Raw genomic sequence first — 23,771 nt, forward strand, 5'->3', positions numbered from 1 at the left:
GTCCTGATTGTACTAAGGATATACACGAGTTAGATTGAGCTAGGTTCAGTTCGAAAAAAATAAAAATAGGATTAAGGTTGTTGGGTTGATGATATGAATGATCCCAATATGGTTCACAATCTTAACTCTCTATTTTTAATTGGGCTAAGTTGAATTATCGGGTTATTCATTTTTTAAATCTCATATGACTCAAATATCTCTACAAATATTAAATATTTTTAATCAATAAGTTACCCGATCAATTTAATAAGAAATAAATAATTCTATTGTTTTTTATCTTTTTAAATTTTATTTATTTTTTTACTGTAACTCAATTCAAAGACGGTAAATTTACACATATTTCTTGGCATATTTCGTTAAATTTCAATCCAAAATAAGAAGAAAAATAAAAGACAATAAATTATTTAATCCTTGTCTATCTGTTTTTTCACCCAAAAAAGAAAAAAACTTACCTCACTCTCCTATCATTTTTATTTTATTGTTTTTATATTTTAAAGCACAACAATGACCTCGAGCTGCTATAAATTGAAATTACATGTCGAACATAGAAGAACCAAAGTGGGGGTTGGTCAAAGACGAACGAAAACGAATCCTATCGATTATCTATTTTGGCTGTGAAAGTAGCTCGCAAAAAAAAACGTCACAAAATCTAGCCAAGGAGTTGAGAAGATGGTTAGTGGTGGTGGTGGAGTGGAGGTGGCGCAGCCACCGTGAAGTTATGCATCTGCGGTGGCGGAGGAGGCGGTGGGCACTGATAACATTTGGCAAAGAAACCAAAATTGTCGATTTGTCGTATAAAGTTGGTCATGCTAGCCCACCCACCGAACCCGAACCCGACCACAAAAACCCACACCACTATGAACACATTAATAGTAAAGGCTCCCACCCACCTGCCCACGAATTTAGGTGGCTTCTCTACGGCATTCTACATTAAATTTACCATAATCCATTAACTTAAACAATTTTAAATTTGACATGAACAATAAATACAATGTAAACTTAGAGATACGAGACTAACCTCTCTAGCAGTAGCGGACTTGAAGGTGAACATGTGAGCTAGGGCAGGGATGATATAGACGGTGAAGCTAACGAGAAGCGAACCGACCGCGGAGTTGATCGGTCCGAAGAAAGGAAAGACGATGGCCAAAAACCAAATGGGAACGACCACAGGTAATCTGGCTGCTGCCCTCTTGCATAGACTCTTGCACTTGTGCATCCCTATGGCTTTCTCCCATACAAAATATAATGGCGTGCATGCAAATCCAAATGTTATGAACTGCGCCAATCAAATCCGAATTGAGTTGGTTCATCATTTCTCTTAAAATTAGTTCAGTTAAATCGAGCTAATCAATCTAACTTTAGTTAATTCTATAGTTATTTAGTCTATGAATTGGGATGTATTTATTAGATCGAAAAAAATTTATAACTCGAGTATTAGGTTAGATCTAAAAAATGTTTGAACCCGACCCATCTCAACCCATAAACACCCTCGTAAGCATTATACTAATAGAGTCGATACTAAAAATTTATTAGACACAAATTCTAAGTTTCAAGAATTGATAATAAATTGTAATAGCTCAAGCCCACAGTTAGCAAAACGTATCGTCATCAGCCTCTCGGTTTTAAAACATATCTACTACGGAGAAGTTTCCACACCCTTATAAGGGATGCTTCGTTCCCCTCTCCAACTGATGTGGGATTTCACAATCTACCATCTTAGGGACTGAGCGTCCTCTCTAGCACATCGCTCAATGTCTGACTCTGATATCATTTGTAACAGGCCAAACCCACTGCTACTAGATATTATTCGCTTTGATCAATTACGTATCGTCGTCAACCTCACAATTTTAAAACGTGTCTACTAGGGAAAAGTTTTCACACCCTTATAAGGGATGCTTCATTTCCCTCTCCAACCGATATAGGATCTCACAATCCACCCCCTTTAGGAGCCAGCGTCCTCACAGGCACATCACTAATGTCTAGCTCTGATACCATTTATAATAGCCTAAATCCACCGCTAGCAGATATTATTTGATTTAGCTCGTTACGCATTACCGTCAGCCTCACAATTTTAAAACATGTCAAACATGTCAAAATTACCTGGTGGATAAGCATTAGAACAACAGCCATGTCTCTAAAGGGAGATTTAGGGAGAAGAGCAAAGGCATTAGAATGGCTTAGAAGCAAATCTCCAAACGCCCAATAAACCGCCGCCGCCGATGGAAGTGTCAATGTGAGCACATACACCGTCGCCACCAAGTATATGGCCTTAAATTTCTCTGGCTTCCACATTGCATGCATAATTTCCCTATAACTCGAACAACCCGAACGACTCATATTCAGCATTCCGATAACAATTTCAAATCTAAATTCAGTATCGAAAAATTCCAACATCAAATTATTTCAAACTAAATATATTTAAACCTTTGAGTTTTTATGATCGAGTCACCGAAAAGATCAGTATTAAGGATAACTCTCGTTCATGGTATCTGTTCGTTCTATAAACGAATTAATTAATTAAAAAAAAATTCACTTATTAAATGGGGATTGGAACAGTTCCTGTTCCATTCAATGATGCCAGAGCACTGTACTGTTACATTATTTATAAGTTGAATTTACTTTTTCATTTAAATTTTATAAATTAAATTTTTTTTGTCACATTTTTTTTATTTTTAATAAATAAAAAAAATTAATTTAATATATCTGTGCTACAAAGCATCTTTGCCGTCCTTTTTCATTAACGGTTGGGTCCCTTCCATATTTTGGTATTTAAGACCACGTGTCATTCATTCAGAATAATAAATAAATGGTATTATTACTAGATATTAATGAAACGTGTTGAATTGTAAAATAAAAATAAATAAAATATTAAAATTATATTTTTAATAATAATATTTTTTTAGGAATTTTAATTTTTTTTTAATTTTTATAGATAAATATAAAAGGTATCAAAACTTTAAGAAGGGAAAAGGATGAAAAGAATAGTAAAAATAAATAAATTAAAAAGGAACTCTGAACAAGACAAATACTTTAATAATACAAACATAATTTTTATTATTTTTTTTATTTTTTTTAAAATTCTTGTTCGGGTATTCAAAAAATTCAATGATTCGAGGTCGTTCCTTTCTCCAATAGATATAGGACCTCTACCAAATCCACCCCATTTGAGGCCAGTGTCATTACTGACACATTGCCTCGTGTCTACCCCCTTTGGAGAACAACAAGAAGGTTAATATATTGTTCGGTGTTTGACTCTGATACCATTTGTAACAACTCTAGCCCATCGTTAGCAAATATTGTTCTATTTGAGCTTCCCCTTAAGGCTTTAAAACACGTATGGGGGAAGGTTTCTACACTTTTATAAAGGGTGTTTTGTTCTCCTACCCGACTAAGGTGGGGCATTATATATATGCTACATTTATTCTCGGGACCTCCTAAAGAAAGCTATTTTCTGCTCCCTCTTTTATCTTTTTCATATGGGTATGTCTCAAAGTTGACCAAAACTTTATAAAATGAAATAAATAAATATATTATAAAAACAAGGAATTAATAATGTTCTTACACTGTGACAGCATGTCCCCCAAATGTATACAGAATGTTGGTGGCTCCTGTGAAATACAAGACCAACTTGGTCGGGCCCGAGTGTTTCACTCCTTCAACCTAAAAAACATCAAAATAAAATAATAATAAATAAACCAAATAATATATTTTGAATTTTCTGATTATTTTTTAATTATTTTTTTACCTGGCCATGAAGGAAGGAAGCTATGGTGAGATACCAAGCAGTGTAAGTGGTCATTGCAAGACCTAAAAAGGACCAAATTCTATAGTTATGGAAGGAAGGAATGAACACTGTGGTCGCACAACAAGCTCCAAATATGTACGCCCATGTCCTCTTGTCGAGCTTCTCGTTTATGTAGTATATGTTGCTGCATAGTTCACCGAACCCAAAAACGTCACGATTTGATGCATCGGATAAACGAAACACTTAATTATACTAAACCATCTTACCTAGCACACGCTATTAGTTGAATCACTGACCCAAACAATAGAAACGTGCAATTGAATGCTAAACCCACGTTCCTCCATCGCTTTCCTAGTAACCCGTCCAAAACCTCGAACCACTATCAAAATCGATAAACGAGTCTTAACATGATGAAGAGAGTTTGATAATGATCATATGAGATAGAGTGTTGAAAGGAGAAAGATGAGAAGAGAATTCCGAAGCCAACAAAGAAGAAAGGATTCGGGTTGTAAACTGAAGAGACTCTGATACCATAAGAATATTTGTTAAAATCACCACATGGTGGTGATATCTATGTAAGCGGTAATGGAAGACAAATATGTAGATATTTTATTGTAAACCATAATTCAAGGCTAAATATCCTTTAACACTAACATTCGAAATTTGCACGAGACCCAGCAAGTGATTATCGATATTAAACGAAGGATTCTCGTTGTTCTCCGTTTGATGACGATTTTGTTTATTATTAAAAAGTAAGAGACGGGTAGTTCGAGTTTAAGGGTCGAGACCTGAATGACGTGGTTTCTAAACTCGGCTTTTTGTCTCTCCTTCCGGAGCCGATATTCGAGATAAAGAGAAGTAATGAGATAAGCCGTCCAGCTTCCCATCAAGCCATAGAAGAGCTGAAGCAGAATTCCAGACACCATTCCAAGCTGAGAGAATGAATATGGCAGCGTAAGAAGAACTTGAGCCACCTGGGTTTGTCAAGGAAAAGCCATTAAAACAAGCCAGCCAGCCCGCCCAAAATTAGCCAACTAAAAACTGAACCTGGTTTGAAGCACAGCTGAACCAAGCATCATAAGCTGAGCCGCCATGCCAGAACAGCTTCGAGAGCTTCGTTTTCACGTCGTTTGACTCGCTGCTATTCTCCGCCATATCCACCGTCGTCTCCGCCGCCGCCGCCGCCGCCGCCATATCTATTTGTGTGAGGTGACCGACGAGTATGGAGATTTTTGAAGTGGGGTTTTGGAGGAGAGCTTAGAATGTTCTTTTATAGAAAAAAATTTGGTTTTGGTTTTAGGGTTTATGAAGAAATCCATTGCTTATCTGTCTCTTTCTTTCTGTTTCTGTCAGTTTATGTTTTTTTTTTCAAGATAATTATTTTAATGTCAAATTATCGGAGAATGTTCATATAACACAAAAATCGGACTAATCTGGACTACCTAACCCGAACCGTAATAGTTGGGTTAAACTGGGTTGATCAGTGAAATAGTATAAAAATCTCTTCCTTGCAGCGTTTTAAAACCAAGACTAGCTACTATACTTAACTGGTTAAAACAAATAATATTTGTTAGCCTTATGTGGTTACAGTTGACTTTTTTTTTATTGGGTCAACCTAAAAATAGAGTTACATTCAATTCTATCTCATCCTACTTTTAAAATTATCAGGAAAATTAAAAGTATTTAACAGTCGGGTAAATATTTGATATTTGAAATTCATGAGATTTTAATTATCAATCTAACATGTATTATCGATAATTATGATTCTTTAGATAATTAAAACTCTATGACCTAATCTAATTCGACTAAAAATAGAGGGTTGGGTTGTGAACTGTTTTTGTCATCTAACCCAACAAACTCAACTTTTTGGATTGGTCCAAAAACTTTTGTCTCAGTTAATCTAGTTTATCAGATAAAAAAAAAAACAAATAAATAAAGAATATAATGAAAATCTTCACTCCTCTCCATAATTGTAAAATTAATAGTGAGATTTAACATCGGTTGGAGAGGGAAACGAAACATTCCTTATAAGGGTGTAGAAACTTCTCCCTAGAAGACTGCATTTTACAACAGTGAGACAGATGACGATACATAATGAGTTAAAACGAACAATATTTACTAGTGGTGGGTTTGAGTTGTTACAAATGGTATTAGAGTCCGACACTGAGTGGTGTGACAGCGAGGACATTGTCTCCTAAGTGACGGTGGATGGTGAAATCCCACATCAGTTGAAGAGGGAAACAAAACATTTCTACGTGAAAATCTCTCCATAGCAAATACGTTTTAAAATCACGAGACTGATACAAAATAAATATATTATTTTAAAAAAATTAAAATTAATGGAATCAAACCAAATATTAGTTTGTTTATTAAAAAAAAAAATCATATACACCTCATAAGTAGAATCAAAATATCTCGGGAAAGAATATATTTTTTTAACAAAATTGAATTTTTTAAAAGTATTTTAAAATTTTAATAATTTAAATTGTATTTAATATAATTGATGGAGTGATTGTAGGTTGATAATTTTTCAAAAATAAATAATAAAAAATAATAAGTCATTTTTAAATTTTAAATTAAATTATTTTTTTCCTTCAAAATACTTAATAAAAAATTAAAAAAGGAAAGAAAAAAAAGGGAAATTATGACAAAGTCGACCAGATGATTGCAATTAAAACGGGGCGTGATGGATTTATAATGACAAATAATAATTATTATTAAAATAAAATAAAACCTACTTTTTTTTGTTTTTTAATCTTAATTTTAAAAATAATTAAAACTAAATTTATAAGCAATATATAAATATATTATTTTTTAAAAAAAATCTTTTTCAATTATATCATATTTTGTATTTATTTCTATTTCTAAATAAGATAAATAATAATTGAATTTAATAGTAAATATTCTTCTAATAAATTTTGTTTTAAATATAGGAATTAACGTAAATTAAAAAGAAATATTAGATACAAAAGTTTTTAATAATATGAATGTTTTTTTTTATCACGTGACCATTAATATAATTAATTATTTAAAACATGTTTTGTTTTGAAATGTCATTTTCACAAGGTAGCCTAAATGTAACCGTCCATATCCTCCCTTTTAGACTTCCCCTTAAGTATTTAAAATGACCCCCTTCAAGACTCAGCGTCGTTGCTGACACTCATTTCTTTCTTCAATCGATGTGGGACCCCTACTAAATCCATCCCTTTTCGAAGTCCAACAAGTGTTTCGTTCTCCCCCAACCAATGTGGGACATCACAATCCACCCCCTTTCAGGGCCCAGCTTACTGGCACACCATCTCGTGTCTATTCCCCTTTGAGGAACAATCTCCTCGTTGGCACATAGTCTGGTGCCTCTGTCTACCACCCTTCAAGGAACAACGTCCTTATTGGCACACCGTCTCATGTCTACCCCCTTCGAAGAACAGTCTCCTCATTGGCACATAGTCTAGTCCTCGTGTCTACCCCCATTTGAGGAATAGCCTCCTCGTTAGCACATAGTCCGGTGTCTGGCTCTAATACCATTAGTAACAACCCAGATCCACCGCTAGCAGATATTGTCTTTTTTGGGCTTTCCTTTTCGGGTTTTCCCTCAAGGCTTTAAAATGCGTCTGTTAAAGAAAAATTTCCACACCCTCGTGTTTCACTCTCCTCCCTAACCAATGTCGGACATGACAATAAATATGTGTAATTTTAGTTGGCCATAAGGAATAGTTCAAAAACCATAGTACATACATTAATTAATTGTAACAAAATCAAAATAACATATAATTAAGTAATATCGTACCTCCTTTATTAATATCATAATTTATACGCTTGTATGGACATTAATTACTGTAAGAAAAATAATATTATTACAATTATTTTCTTTTATTTTCTCATTCTTTTAAATTTTAACTTAGATCTAGAAATCTTTCTTGATTTTCTCCCAAAAAAAAAAAAAAAAAAAAACCTAAATTATTATTTTTATTTTAAGAAAGGATAGCGCGAGTTCTTCGAAAGTTTGACTACTTGAGTTATGTTCGGGTTTAGAAATCTCGAGCATATGTTTTAGTAAAATGAAAGTGAGAAGATAAAAAACATATCTCTACGTCGGCGAGAAACTGAAGACTTGTTCTTTTGTCATTACAATAAAAGATGACGTTTTTCAAACCCTTTATGCTTCGTCATTTAACCGAACACTAACTCAAACCAATAAAGTATGTTGTGGAAACTTCATATTCCTCAAAATATCAAAATTTTCATGTGGGTGGCATCGAATGGACAAAACCACCGACTTATAGTAAGTAAAAGAAATTCATATCGAACTCCTATTCTCGAGGCTAACAACTATATGACACAATTTGATGGAAATAATAATAAGGAAACGATGTATCTTGTTGCTTATAGGTCAGGTCTCGATCATAGACGTGAAATGTCACAACCTAACAATAGATTACGAAAGAAAATATTTTCCATTATATTTTGTCATTTTTTTTCAAATAATTGCAATTTAGTTCTCATCGAGATGTCTCTTGAGAGAATATAACTCATTGTGTATGAGACTGACGTAGACGGTGTATATATGAAAACATTAAAATAAAAATTTTAAAACATACCAATTGTGTTGTTTTACTTGTAATATCGTTTTGGCCGGTTACGTATGACCGTCAGTCTCATAGTTTTAAAATGCGTCCGTTAGTTATGACCCTCACAATCCACCCTTTAGGATCAACGTCCTCGCTAGCACACCGTAAAAAAAAAAAAAAAAAAAAACGTGGTCAATTCTGACCCGTTCTGTAACGAATCTAAGCCTACTACTAATAAACGTGGTAAGTTTTGACTCGTTATGCATAGCTCGGCTATTACAAAACCCGTCAAAATGATAAATTTGAATTAAACATGATTTTTATTGCTACATTTAAAAAGAAAAAAGAAAATGATAAATTAATTTTGGGTTGGATTAAATTTTTTAAAAATAAAAAATTTTGTTCCATCCCTGGGTTCAAACTTTTTTCACCGAGTCAACCGGACCAACCAGACATAGTTTCTACCCTGACCCTACTCTACTTTTTAAGATTGTTATGAATATTAAGAATATTTATCGTTTGACACAGATATTAGTTATCTGTCGTGACTTGTGAATGATTGATACTTTAATTATTAATGTAATATATGAGGGTGGATAAGTGGATTTTTAAAAAAATGATAACTCGACAACTCAATCCAACCCGAAGATAGGGGTTTGGATCGAGTTGGATTGGATTGTTAACGTTCGAGTCATTTCGTCACCCATCTAACCAATCTAAAATTTTGGGTTTATAAAAGAAAATTTTAACTCAAATAGTACACGTGTATATTGCAGCAGCTCGAGCCCACTGCTAACAGATATTATTCACCTTGACCTGTTACATATAGTCGTTAACCTCACGGTTTTAAAACGCGTCTACTATGGAGAGATTTCCACACCCTTATGAGAAATGTGGGATCTCACAACGCTAACACACCCCAACATCTGACTCTGATACCATTTGTAACAACTCAAATTCACTACTAGCAGATAATGTTCGTTTTGGCTTATTACGTAACGTCGCCAGCCTCACGATTTAAAAATACGTAGATTGGGGAGAGGTTTCCAACGTCTGCTTCTGATATCATTTGTAACAACTCAAGCTCACTACTAGTAGATAATATCCATTTTGACCCGTTACATATCACCGTCAGCCTCACGATTTTAAAATGCGTCGACTAAGGAGAGGTTTCCACACCCTTATGAGAAATGTGGGATCTCACAATGCTGACACGCCCCAACGTTTGCCTTTAATACCGTTTGAAACAACTCAAGCTCACTACTAGCGGATAATGTCCGTTTTGGCCCCTCACGTATCGTCATTAGTCTCACGGTTTTAAAATACGTCTACTAGAGAAAAGTTTCCACACCCTTACGAGAAATGTTTCCTTCCCATCTTCAACCGACGCAAGATCTCACATGTATAACCTTTACCGATATCTTTAGAAGATTGGAAGGTACGTACCTATCCCACGTCCCAATGCCCACCGAAACAATTATCAATACATAAAAGCCATATGAGAAATTATTGAGCATTGCTGAAATTTAGAAGCCTAAGTTTTAAATTTGGAGGCGCAAAATGTCTGACTTCAGCAATGGCAATACAAAAAGAGCACAGAAATGTATGATTTCTTTGAATAATGAACATTTATTGATAGCAAAGATTGAATATGAAGAAGATGATAGGGTCTTGTAATTGCAGCGCAGTGAATTAATGGGCCTTTCGTGTACGCTTTGCTTGAGAATTCATGTACGATTTAATAGTGTGTGGGACTCATACAACGATGCCCTGCCTATGTTCATTAATACATTCATAAATCCTTCTTTTATCTATGCTTGCCTGCCTACTCATTTGTTGTTCTTTGTATAGTTTTAAAGTTCGGAATAAATTTATGCTTGAATTATAACGCAACGGAGCTTGATTGGATTGTGAGATTCTACTTCGGTTGGAGAGGGGCACAGAGCATTTCTTGTAAGGGTGTGGAAATCTATCCGTACTGTGAGACTGATGGCGATATGTAACGGGCCAAACGGACAATATTTATTAGCGGTGAGTTTGGGTTGTTATAAACGGTATAAGAGTCGTACATTGGGTAGTGTGACAACGAGGACACTCGGCTCCTAATGGGGTGGAATTGTGAGTTCTCACATCGGTTGGAGAGGAGAACAAAACATTTCTTGTAAGGGTATAGAAACTTCTCCCTACCGTGAGATTGACGGTGATATGTAATGGGTCAAAACAGACAATATCTATCAGCAGTGAGCTTGAGTTATTATAAATGATATTAGAGTCATACATTGGGGTGTGTGCCAACGAGGACGTTGGATCCCCAAGGGGGTGGAATTGTGAGATCTCTCATCGATTGGAGAAAAGAACGAAAGATTCCTTGTAATCGTCTAAAAACCTCTCTCTACCGTGAGATTGACGACGATATGTAACGGGACAAAACAAACAATATCTATTAGTGGTGGGCTTGGACTGTTACAAATGGTATCAGAGTCATACATTGGGCAGTGTGCCAGCGAGGACGCTGGCTCCCAAGGGTGTGAAATTGTGAGATTTCACATTGGTTGAAGAGGAGATCAAAACATTCCTTGTAAGCGTCTAGAAACCTCTCCCTACCGTGAGATTGACGGGGTGATATGTAACAAGCCAAAACAGACAATATCTACTAGCGGTGAGTTTGAGTTTTTACAAATGGTATCAGAGTCATACATTGGGTAGTGTGCCAGCAAGGACGTTGGGCCCCCAATGGGGTGGAACGGTGAGATCTCACATCGGTTGGAGGGGGGAACGAAGCATTCCTTGTAAGGGTGTGGAATCCTCTCCCTAATAGACGCGTTTTAAAATGGTGAGGCTAACAACGATATGTAACAAGTCAAAGTGGACAATATCTGCTACCTGTGAGTTTGGGCTATTACAAGATATAGGATTTCATGTTTGTTTGTTTTAAATTTCGTACTATTTATATTTATAAAGTCGATGGAACGTGTTATTATTGTGTTGTGTGTATTAAAAGGATAAAACGGTCAGTTGGGGGCGAAATTAGACCATATGGACACGTACGAAGAAAAGAGGTTGGGTCAAAGCTTAAGTTCATTGGTTGGTCTCATATGAGGTATGTACGTAATAACCCTTGATCCGTGTGATCCTGGTCTAGCTAAGTTCTGTTTCTCTTTTGTTCTAACCCTAAAAGGAATCAACAAAACCCTAAATTCTGGTTCTCTTATGTTCTAACCCTAAACCCTAAGTACGCCGTCCTTCCTAGTTCATAAACTCTTGCTATAATAATTTGTCTCATAAGGCAACTTAAGCATCAGAGCCGGTTGTCTCCACACTTGGACGACCAAATGACAACCTTTAAATGGTGGGCATCCAACCATGTAAGTCCAAGACAGATAAGTATCATGATACAACCGAGGAGCACAGTGCCAATGTATACGTTTCCTTTGTAGAAAATCTAAATACAAATGCGTGTGACGTAAACCCTACGTTGGATTGAAGTAATCAAACACTTAGAATTGTTCTTAATCAAAGGAATGCCTTTTGTTTTTACCTTTTGGCTCTCTCAATCATTTAATGAAGCATCAAAGTACAAAGTGGCTCAATGAATTGGTATGCATTTCTTAAACAAACTCATTACTTGTGGGTCTTAGGTTAAAAATGTCTATCCAACACTAGCTACCTTAAAACACTTCATTATTATATCTACCAACCTCGGTCAAACTTCGAGACAAGTCTTTTATCTTACAAGTTATCGTGTCGACTTTTCTCTTTTTGACCCATCGAAAAATTCATCTTGATAATGTTGACTAATCATGTCATAATGACTTCACTCTAAACATCGTTAACTTCACGGGTCATATGAAAGTAGTGCTGATATACTTAATTTTCTTACACGAAAACACAAAAATTAAGGTCCCGTTTAGTAACCATTTGATTTTCGATTGTTTTTTTGTTCACTTCTCTACAATATATTCCTGAGTTTATCAATAACAAATATATCTCCATCGGTATGAACTCTTTTGAAAAAACCCAAAACAAACCCATGAGAGCTTATGTTCAAAGTGGGCAATATCATATCATTCTGAAGGTTCGTGATTTCTAACATGGTATCAGAGCCATGTCAAGTGTCGAACAAAAAAGTTGCGAGTCTCGAAAGTGTAGTCAAATATGACACATTTTGTTCCCGAGGGCTCTAGAGAAAGATTCGGGCCTCGACTAAGGGGGACCATGAGTGACCATTGTGGGTCGATTTTCATACCCGAGAAAATTTTAAATTTTTTTAAGCAACCACTATAAATTTTTCTGAATTTATGTGGTCCTTTAAATTTGAAAGAAAGAAGAAAAAAAAAAGCTGATTATGATGCAAAGAAGTTGCTTTTTGGCTTCCTTTCTTTATGAAGAACAAATAAAGTTATAGAACCAAAAAGAAAAGCCCTTAGTTCTAAGGGACCAAATTTCATCACAAATGTTGGAACTTTATGACTTTTCTTTGCTTTAAAGGCTACTTTAATTTAATATATAAAAATATTCATCATTATCTATATCGTGGTTGATGTATGAGAGGATCATGTTCAAGAAATAACCTAAATGATCTATAGTATATGAGTAACACTGTGTTCACTATCCTAATAACATTATTGATATGACCCACTAATAATTATTACAAATGATTTGATCCAAATCGTTTACACGTAGATATGTGAGTGGAAGTACTAGAACACAAAAATTTCAATGTCTTTTCCTGAATTTATTAATTAAGAAAGTTAATATTTCACCGGAGGATCATATGCAACTCGATCTTTAATCTTGTGTGAATTATGAACTTAAGAGACTTATTTCATAGTTGAATCATAAACTAATTGATACGTATGTAATTATAAGGGTAAAATAGACTTTTAACCCGCAACAATTATGAACCAAGTGACATTAAATTGGGTATACAATTCATTTAATATTGTCCAAACTATTGTTTTTTTTTAGGACAAGTTTGCCCTTTTGGAGCAAACATGAATTTATAGCTCAACATTTAGTATGTTGCAAATATATGTTTGTTATCATTTATTTGTAAATTTTTTTTGTAATTTGAGGGATATTTTAATTTGCAATTTTAATATATATATTATTTATTTATTAATAATAGTTTTTCAAAATTCTTTTTGAGAATTGTAATTAAATAATACCCATAAAAATTAATTTCATAATCTAGAAAAATAATAATTTACATTTTAAAAGCTAATTTTGAGTACATTTTTAAGTATTTATGGACTATTGAAAAATTGTATTTTAAATTTTAGGTTTCTAAATTTATTTGGTAACTAATCTTAATAATTATTCTCAAATAAATAATTTTAATAAAATTATATAAATTTTTAATTATAAATATTTATTAAAATTCATATTTCAATAAAACGACAATATACTTATAAATTTTATATCATTATAATAATTTATTAATAAATTTTGTTCCACCATCATTATTAATAATTATTTTTAAATAAATTATTTAATTGTAAATTATTATTATTAATTAAAACTTATATTTCAAATAAAATGAGATATACTTATAAATTATATACCATTATAATAATTTATTAATAAATTTTGTTCCATCAGCATTATATTATTTTTAAATAAATTATTTTAATTGTAACTTATTATTATTATATTCGTTAACAAACAATTTAAGTATTATTATTATTATTATTATTATGATGGGCTAATGGGTGTGGGCCAACTTAATTCTATGATGATAAGAAAGAACTTTGTAAGGCCCATTAAAGAGGCCCAATTCCAGTGATATTCTTTTGCAGGAGAAACAGAAATAATATAAATTTTAGTTTTGTGTGTATATAGTCTTCTCCCCCACTCAAGGTTATATACTGTGAAATGTGAACGGCTATTGTTACTCTTTCAATCTCTCTCTCCTCTCGGTTGTTGTTACTCTTTGCTTACCTATCTCGGTGTCAGATAGCAAATATAACTGTCTCTTTCAAAATCTCAATCTCTCTATCCTCTCGTAAAATCTCTCTCTATCTCTTAAACCGAGGCCAGAGGCTCGAGCATACGTCACGCATGCGGTTGTTGGCTCGAGCATACGTCGCACATGCGGTTGTTGTTACTCTTTGCTTGCTTATCTCTCTCGCCCTCTAGCAAATATAACTGTCTCTTTCAAAATCTCAATCTCTATAACTGTCTCTTTCAAAATCTCAATCTCTCTCTCTCCTTTCGTAAAATCTCTCTGTCTCTTAAATTGAAGCCAGAGGTTTGAGCATAAGTCGTGCGTGCGACACAAGAATGAATTGGCTTAGCTCACTTGTCGTTGGAAAGAGGGTGCCACACAATCGCAAGTCCTACCCACACAAGGCTCAAGCATATGTCGTGCGTAGGCGACACAAGAACGAATTGGCTTAGCTCACTTGTCGTTGGAAAGTGGGTGCCACACAATCGCAAGTCCTACCCACACAAGTCTCGAGCATACATCGTGGGTAGGCGACGCAAGAACGAATTGACTTAGCTCACTTGTCGTTGGAAAGTAAGTGCCACACAATCGCAAGTCCTACCCACACAATCGCAAGTCCGCTATCATCAAGAGCGATTGCGACAAGTGGTATATGTATATATATATATATATATATATATAAGTAAAATACTTCAAAATTCTACAATTATCCAATTAATTACGTTTGAAATTGTAAAATTATAGGTTAAACCTAATTCAATTCTTCAAAATAATCATGTTTATGTTCCCAACAACCTTTAAAAATGGATTTTTTTTTTTCCCTTAAATTTTACGTAAAGGAGGAACGGGGAATTACGCAACGGCGAAATTTCAAAATCCCAAAACCCATTTGCGGTTTTCGAATTTGTGGGTATGATGCGATCTGTGAGAGAGAATTGAAAACTGTAATGTAAAAATGGAAAAGGTCAGCCGTTGCGGCGGCGATGGTGGTGGGGCTGCAGCTCAACGAAAGTCGTCTCCGATTGAAACGGAGGAAGCCAAGAGAAAGTGACCAGCTCTGACCCTTCACTTATTATTTCTTTCTTTCTCCAATGCCATTTTCAATCCCAACGTTTCCAGGAAGATCTGTTTTTCCTTTTCATTTGAGCTTTAATGGCGTTTCTCTGTCAAATAATAGAAACCCTCTTTCTCTTCCCTCAAAATAGGAACAAAAATAGCGACAATGGCGGTATAGGCTGCGATGTGGCCGAGTGAGGAACGTGTGCGCCTTTCAACCTTCATTATTTTTCTTATCATTCATCAATTAATAACCAACATATTCAACTTTCCTCCACCGCCCCTCTTTCAATTATCAAACCACAATATCTCATGTATTGACCAAAAACTCTCTCTCTCTCTTCGTGTTCTTCGTACGTTTATGAACAAATTTTGCCCCCTTTTTGTGCAATTTACTCAACCCTTTGAAGATTGGCGAACCATTTCCCGACCCATCTCTCCAAAGGTCAGTTCTCTTCCGTTTTGGGTTCATCTGGTGGTATTTTGTTTTATTTCTTGAGATTTTTTTCAAATTTCAATGTCATTGATGAAAATGTATGTGGGTCATGATGATTTTGCGATTTCTTTTGCTTAAAATGTACCCTTCTGAATTTGAGTTCGTGGATTGCTTGGGCAGATTTGAATTGAAGAAACTATTTACTGCGCTGTAGTTTTCATATCTGGTGATGGAAATTTGGCTGCCGTTGTTCCCTAATGTCTTTCATGGACGGATTTAGAAGTAAAGGGATCAAGCAAAGCGTTGAAAGGCATTCTCATGCATAGGTCTTTGTTTCTGTTCTCTTGGGAATGATCCTTTAGGCTTCTTTGTTTATAACCTTGTTGATTTAAATAAGTATGTTGATTTGGTGTAACAGATGAGATTATAAGGCTAGGAAATCATGGGGGAATTTGAAGATGAGAGCCTCGTTAGTCCTTCATCATTAACTAGAAAGAACTTTTCTGTTGAGGGTCCTTCGCATTCTTCTTCATTGCCTGGTAGTACGCAGAAATTTTGTTATAGTAACATGAAGAACAGGGTGTTTCGCAGCATTAAGATCGTCGTTTTCTCGGCTAAAATCAACTGTCTCATGCCTTTTGGGCCTTTAGCAATAGTAGTCAGCAATTTATCTGGTCACCATGTGAGTTATCTTTTTAATTCAATTTGGGGGGTTATCTTAATTCCATTTTGGATTCATTGCTTACGTATGTGCATTTCAGGGTTGGGTCTTCCTTTTAAGCTTGTTGGGGATCATACCTCTCGCCGAGCGTTTGGGTTATGCAACCGAGTAAGGTTTCTTCAATTTTAGTTTTCTTGTTGTAGTTGTGAATTTGTAGAACTTTGATGGTATGTTTGGATAAATAAGTAGTTTTCTGGACTCCCGATTCTGTTTTATATCCTAGAGAGAGTGCAATACTATATTTGAGAATTCTTCTAAGGAGGTCCGATCTTTCTTTGCGCCTCATTCTGTCTCAAGGAGTGTCTGTGCATTAAGAACACTCGGTTGGGTATAATTGCTAATCCAGGCTGCATCCCTGACAATGTATGTTTACGAGATTTAACAAATAGGTCATAGGTCCGACTGCTTGTTTGATATGTCAAAATTTTCTCAACGATCAACTATGTAACTATTAACCCCCCCACAGTTCCTCATCAAGTTAATTTAGAAAGGTCTGATCATTCTTGGGTATTTGAATGAAATGAGCCCGTATCACTTTTGCCTGTGCATTTATTGATGTCTCATACTATCTGTTTTCTCTTTTATGCAGACAACTGGCATGCTATACTGGAGCCACAGGTATTACGATATGGAATAGAAGTCTTCTTAAACTTATAGAGATATTAACTTAACTTTGTGCATAATCGATTAAACTAGTTGGTGGCTTATATTACATATGGTGTACAATCTAGAATGAATGTGGAAACCACTATAATATGAAGCCCCCATCCCTTCCTCTTTTCCCACCCAGCTGGGAGAGGGGAACGAAACATTCCTTATGAGGGCATGGAAACCCTTTCCTAACAGACGCGTTTTAAAACCTTGAGGGGAAACCTGAAAGGGAAAGCCCAAAGAGGACAATATCTATTAGTGGTGGGCTTAGGCTGGTATCAGAGCCAGACACCGAACGGTGTGCTAGTGAGGACGCTGGGCCCTCAAGGGTGGTGGATTGTGAGATCCCACATCGGTTGGAGAGGGAAACAAAGCATTCCTTATGAGGGTGTGGAAACCACTCCCTAACATATGTGTTTTAAAACCTTGAGGAGAAATCCAAAAGGGGCAGCCCAAAGAGGACAATATCTGCTAGCGGTGGGCTTGGGCTGTTACAAATGGTATCATAGCCAAACACCGGGTGGTGTGCCGGCGAGGACGCTGGGCCCCTAATGGGAGTAGATTGTAAGATCCCACGTCGGTTGGAGAGGGAAACAAAACATTCCTTATAAGGGTGTGGAAACCTCTCCCTAACAGACGCGCTTTAAAACCTTGAGGAGAAACCTGAAAGGGAAAGCCTAAAGAGGACAATATCCTAGCGGTGGGCTTGGATTGTTACACCAGCCGAAAAGAGAGAAAAGAAATGGAGGAAAGTTTCCTCTTGTAATGTTTTATTTCTATCTCATATTTAACACAAGTACCTTCAATTTAAACTTTGCAGTTGGAGGTCTTCTGAATGCTACTTTTGGAAATGCCACAGAATTGATAATATCAATATACGCATTGCGAAGAGGAATGATACGGGTTGTTCAACAGTCATTGTTAGGTTCAATTTTGTCAAATATGTTGTTAGTACTTGGATGTGCCTTCTTTGCTGGTGGAGTTGTGGTTTCGAAGAGGGAGCAGGTCTTCAATAAGGTTTGTTTGTACCTTGATAGGATTCTTCTTTGACATTAAGTATTTATTATCCACTGTTTGTTCATCAAGCATGCATCATTGGTATGATGTTTTCTTATGTTTAGGCAGCTGCTACAGTGAATTCTGGATTGCTATTAATGGCAGTAATGGGACTTCTATTTCCTGCTGTCCTTCGTTCCACACATACAGAGTTGCACTCTGGAAAGTCTGAGTTGGCTCTTTCGAGATTTAGTAGCGGCATTATGTTGGTTGCGTATGCTGCCTATCTTGTTTTTCAGCTGAAAAGCGACAAGAACTTATATCTACCGGTTGATGAGGTTAACAGCATGAACCATCTTACATTCTTTTTTCCTGTCTTTTTGTTTAAATCTTAGAACCATTATTTTTATAGCATAATCTGAGGGAAAAGTCTTTAAATAAGGTTCAATTTGTACAGTTGTAGCAGTTCACTGAAGACTCATTTTGCCATCTTGTATATATTTTGTGGGATCTAATGGCATTTTTTATGTGAATTTTGCTAGACATTGTAGTTTTCAAGTATCTGATAGGATTTGGGAATCTTTTTAATTTGTAGTTTTTGTTTGTACTCGATTGACATTCTTCTATTAAAGGTTTACTTGTTGAGGATTGTTGGGAGAGGAGTCCCACATCGACTAATTAAGGGGTTAATCATGAGTTTATAAGTAAGGAACGCTATCTTTATTAGTATGAGGCCTTTTGGGAAAACCAAAAGCAAAGCCATGAGAGCCTATGCTCAAAGTTGACAATATCATACTATTGTGGAGGTTCGTGATTTCATAAGAGTCATGCCCTTAACTTTGTCATGTCAATAGAATCCTCAAATGTCGAACAAGGAAGTTGTGAGCCTCGAAGGTGTAGTCAAAAGTGACTCAAGTGTTCGAGGGCTCCATAGGCCTCGATTAATGGGAGGCTGTTCGAGGGCTCCATAGGCCTCAAGGGGGGCTCTATGGTGTACTTTGTTCAAGGGGAGGACGGTTGAGGATTGTTGGGAGAGGAGTCCCACATCGGCTAATTAAGGGGTTAATCACGGTTTATAAGTAAGGAACACTATCTTCATTGGTATGACGCCTTTTGGGGAAACCAAAACCAAAGCCATGAGAACTTATGCTCAAAGTGGACAATATCATACCATTGTGGAGGTTCATGATTTCTAACATTATTTCCCCTGCTATTATACAAAAATCCCTAATATTCTTCTCCTATTTCTTTTCTCATGCTCCTTAGCTACCCAGTATAGAGTCTGCCAGTCAGCTAGTTAGGAAGGGTACGAACACGAACCTTGACCCCTAAAGAATTATCATATTTCCTCCCCCAAGTAGCAAACTCTTAACTACTTGTCTTCGTGCTAGTTGTTGTATTTCTCCTTGTGTACGCAAACGCAGAACGAGAGTATCAATGTCTTCCTTCTGCTGTTTATACTTGAAAGTTTCTGTGTCTTTGCTGACTTACTCAGTATCTGTTATGCAGAAAAGTATCGATGCTGAGAAACGTATTTCAAAGTTCTCTAGAATCTTGCAGGAACAACTTTTGCCATGAATAAATTTTCTTTTATCGTGAATGATACTCAATATATCGTTTTTTGTTGGATGTATAATACAACGCTTACATGATTGGTACGGATAATTGGATCCATTTTTGGTGGTTTGATGCGAATAATTGGCATACAATAGGCGGTTACTGATGAAAATTATGATGATGATGATGAAGAAGCTCCTGAGATTTCTATGTGGGAATCCATTACTTGGCTGTCTATCTTGACCATTTGGATCTCTGTCCTCTCTGAATACTTGGTTAATGCAATAGAGGTATTGTTGATTTGTTAATACATCCTATTACGAATCTTCCTTTTCGTTTGCGTCGTTGTGTAGCCTATTTTTCTTTTTTCTCTGTGAAGATAATTCTCGCATTAATGCAACAATCTGTTAAATTATTTGGTATATTTGATAACAATTTCAGGGGGCGTCGGTTGCCATGAACATACCGGTAGCGTTCATTAGTGTTATCCTACTACCCATTGTTGGGAATGCTGCAGAGCATGCAGGAGCCATCATGTTTGCCATGAAAGACAAGCTTGTAAGTGTTTGCCCTTTTATGTATCTTAACAAAACGATTTGTAAGGTCTTTTTGTCTAATCATGTGTCGTGTAGGACATTTCTTTGGGAGTCGCGATAGGATCGTCTACACAGATATCTATGTTCGGGGTGAGTTCTACACAGTGTTTTGGTTTTAGTTTCTTGAATGAGTTACTTTTGCTGGTGCTGCTCTAGTTGCATTTTTCTGGCTACTTCCCTGAATAAGCTGTTTGTTTTTATTGTTATTAGTATGTCATTTTTTTGGCATAATGTTCTTTTTATTCGTAGTCTAGAATGCTTCACCCTTTCGAGGCGAATCTCCTTTTTGTGTTGAATCTTTATTTTAGTACTCGAGTGAAGCATTGCATCCATCCAAGTTGTCAGTTATCGAACAATTTGAAGCAAACCCTTTTGCGCTCCCCCGAGATTTTGATGTTTTTTGTAACAGCCCAAGCCCACATCTAGCAAATATTGTCTTTTTTAAACTTTTCCTTCCAGGGCTTCCCCTCAATGTTTTAAAACGTGTTTGCTAGGGAGAGGTTTTCACACCTTTATAAAGAATATTCTGTTCCCTTCAACTAATGTGGGATTTCACAATCCACACCCCCTTGGGGCTTAGCGTCTTCGCTGGCATACCGCCCGGTAATTGGCTCTGATACACCATTTGGAATAGCCCAAACTTATTGCTAGCAGATATTGTTCTCTTTGAGCTTTCCCTTCAAGGTTTTAAAATGTTTATGTTAGTGAGAGGTTTCCACACCCTTATAAGGAATACTTCGTTACTCTCTCCAACCAACGTGGGATCTCACATTTTTCATCGATCACCTACTAAGTATTCAATATTTCTGATTCTCAATGGTATATCATCAAGTTCTAGCCCTTGAAAATAAGTGAGCTGCACATGAGCTATTTTAAACAACAGCCTTGCGCTTAGTTCTGTGGTTTAAGATGTATTTCATCGGGCTTAATTCAACTAGTTAAAATGTATATCTTCAACTAAAAGATTAGAGCCTCGAATCTCCAACCTTACATATGGTTAAACGGTTTTTGTCTGTTAACAGTATATATATATTTATATTACGTTGAACCATATATATTCGAATGCCCAATTCCGCAATCTGGCATAAGCGGCAACAAAATTTACCGTTAAAAACCTTCATTGGATGGATCTTTGCTCTTTCAAACAAACTTTTATATGACTGCAGATTCCTTTTTGTGTGGTCATTGGTTGGATCATGGGTTGCCCTATGGACTTGAATTTTCAACTCTTCGAGACTGCCACGCTTTTCATAACGGTCATTGTCGTAGCCTTCATGTTGCAGGTATGCTGCTTCGACCTTCTCTTATTTAAGGCATTTACACATAAAAGTACTCTAAAGTTCTTTCGGAATCTGTAAATACCCTTGCATAGTTTTGATTGTCCGTCGTTTTACCCGATCCCACTGCCATTTTGCGTACGGGACCCTGTATAGGTCCCTCGTATCCTTCTTGGGTCGAAGATCACCAATAGTCGGTAGTACTGTTGAAGTAGTAGCAACAAGGACGTGCACGTTCACACAAACGATGATTTGAAACATTTTCTTAACGAAACTTCAATGTTGAGCCTGCAGGACGGAACATCTAATTACCTCAAAGGACTGATGCTTATTCTCTGCTACCTGATAGTAGCTGCGAGTTTCTTTGTACATATTGATCCAGCTTCAGTTGGTAAGCTCTCACTCCCTTTGCAGCCATTGGAGGCACCACAAAACTGTTGAACTTCTAACATAAAAAGTTGAAACTTGTCTATGCAGAAGATAAACCCCGAAAACATCGTGGATGATAGGCAAGGGACGACTCGAAGTCGTGAATGTGCTTGCAGAGGGGCCTCAACCTAGCACTCTTCTAAAGACGGGATCGAGTGAAGCTCGAGGTTCACTCCGTTGCTATATATAGTGTTCTGAACTTGGTCTGCTACCATGTTCAGAAAGCATTTTTTTCATGCTGTTCCTGTCCTTGGTACTGTTCTTGTTTATCATTGCAAGCTGTGGTAATCTGTTCAGAAACTTAGCCAATAGGAATACTAGAAATCAAATGTAAGAAAATGCAAATTATCATATTTCTTGTTGATATTTTGAGCTCTTGATATCAATGTTGCTATCGACTTTGAACCCGTTGTACGTGCACTATAGTTTTGTTTTCGATAGGTATGTAAGAGAAGAAAAAACGTATTTCCTTCTAGTCGACAGAAGAGTTCTGTTTTTTTTTTTTTTGGGTAATAATGAGAACTTTTTGCTAATAAACTGAAATGAAATTGATGTTCGAAGAATACAAACTCTCCAAACGGGAGTATTCAAAATTTATTGTCATTTTTTAATTTGTGATCACGTAGTATGTGTAGACCATATTTATATGGTGTGGAAATCTTTTCCTACGCGTTTTAAATTCTTGAGGAGAAGCCCTAAAAAGATCTTTGCTTGGAAGGGAAAACTCGACAATACCTGCTTGAACGGACAATGGGTTAGGACAATACCTGCTTGAACAGGATAGAACAATACTTGCATGGATAGGACAGGATAATACCTGCTTGAACAGGACACTTGAACATGACAGGACAATACCTGCTCGTGGGATTGAGCAAGACAAGACAATATATGTTTGGATAGGACAGGACAATACTTGCTTGGATAGGATAGGGCAATACCGGGTGGGATTGAGCAAAAACCATTACATTTTTCTTTTTTTCCATTCTACAAGAGGAAAAACGTTGAACCTATCGCTTCATTAAAATGATAATTGATATCTTATCTATTAAGTTATACTCGAATTGACATTTTTTAGTTAAACTAAATAACGCGTCTTCATATTTTTTATTAGTATTTACGACAAATATTAGAAACACTTCAATATTTTAGAGGTATATTTAAAAAATATAAGAAAAATAAATGAGGAAAAATATCTTAAAAAAATGTAATGAATAATTATTATCAGAAAATGATTGTTATAGAAAATATTTAGTGAACCATCATCAATATTTGTTATAGAAAAAACAAATATATATATTTTTTATTTTATTTATGGTCTCCCATTAACATAAATGCCAATTAGTCGTTGCTTTTATTGGAAGGTAAAAGGTACTCATGTGTGAATGTGGTAGCTCTTGTTCTAGCTCGACATTAGAAGCACGGGGCTCGAGATATCTAAAGGAGGTACATAACCCTCCCACTGCCTCGTATGATGTCGTTAAACTCTATACATGTTTACTCTCTTTTGAGATATCCCAATTCTAGACATAATTTTTTTTTTCCTCCTTCATGTTGATCAGAAGCATCCAACAACGTCACGTGAGTCAAAAAGAGTTGAAGTACCAAACTAAGTGTTAGAGAACTCGATAGAAGCTATTTGCCACTTCTGCCTTCGACAGCTTCAGAAACGAGTACTTTCCCTTTCACGAGAAGAAATTCAAAATCCTCCTCCTCGTTCTCCCGTTTACGGGGTTTAAGGCAGTATTGGTCTTGGGATGACACGATCTCTTGAGCGTGATGCCATTTTCTGATG

General features: G+C 35.9%; 2 protein-coding genes across 2 annotated transcripts; one reads left to right on the forward strand and one right to left on the reverse strand.

Moving 5' to 3' along the window:
• Positions 1 to 458: 458 nt before the first annotated feature.
• Positions 459 to 4,972, reverse strand: LOC111469798 (auxin transporter-like protein 5). Its single transcript, XM_023115228.1, has 8 exons — positions 4,793 to 4,972; positions 4,534 to 4,719; positions 4,012 to 4,124; positions 3,746 to 3,929; positions 3,563 to 3,660; positions 2,101 to 2,308; positions 1,019 to 1,276; positions 459 to 925 (listed from the first exon to the last, which is right to left on the reverse strand). The coding sequence occupies exons 1-8, from the start codon at positions 4,937 to 4,939 to the stop codon at positions 674 to 676; spliced, it is 1,446 nt and encodes a 481-aa protein (XP_022970996.1). The 5' UTR covers positions 4,940 to 4,972; the 3' UTR covers positions 459 to 673.
• Positions 4,973 to 15,084: 10,112 nt separating this feature from the next.
• On the forward strand, positions 15,085 to 22,454 carry LOC111469811 (vacuolar cation/proton exchanger 3-like). Its single transcript, XM_023115245.1, has 13 exons — positions 15,085 to 15,761; positions 15,933 to 16,078; positions 16,171 to 16,434; positions 16,514 to 16,581; positions 17,063 to 17,091; positions 17,945 to 18,141; positions 18,246 to 18,458; positions 19,833 to 19,967; positions 20,119 to 20,235; positions 20,310 to 20,363; positions 21,440 to 21,556; positions 21,845 to 21,941; positions 22,028 to 22,454. Exons 3-13 carry the CDS (start codon positions 16,195 to 16,197, stop codon positions 22,054 to 22,056), a joined length of 1,296 nt encoding a protein of 431 aa, XP_022971013.1. The 5' UTR covers positions 15,085 to 15,761; positions 15,933 to 16,078; positions 16,171 to 16,194; the 3' UTR covers positions 22,057 to 22,454.
• The last annotated feature ends 1,317 nt before the right edge of the window (positions 22,455 to 23,771 follow it).

Source organism: Cucurbita maxima, unplaced genomic scaffold (genome assembly GCF_002738345.1).
Source record: "Cucurbita maxima cultivar Rimu unplaced genomic scaffold, Cmax_1.0 Cma_Scf00041, whole genome shotgun sequence".
Lineage (NCBI taxonomy): Eukaryota > Viridiplantae > Streptophyta > Magnoliopsida > Cucurbitales > Cucurbitaceae > Cucurbita > Cucurbita maxima.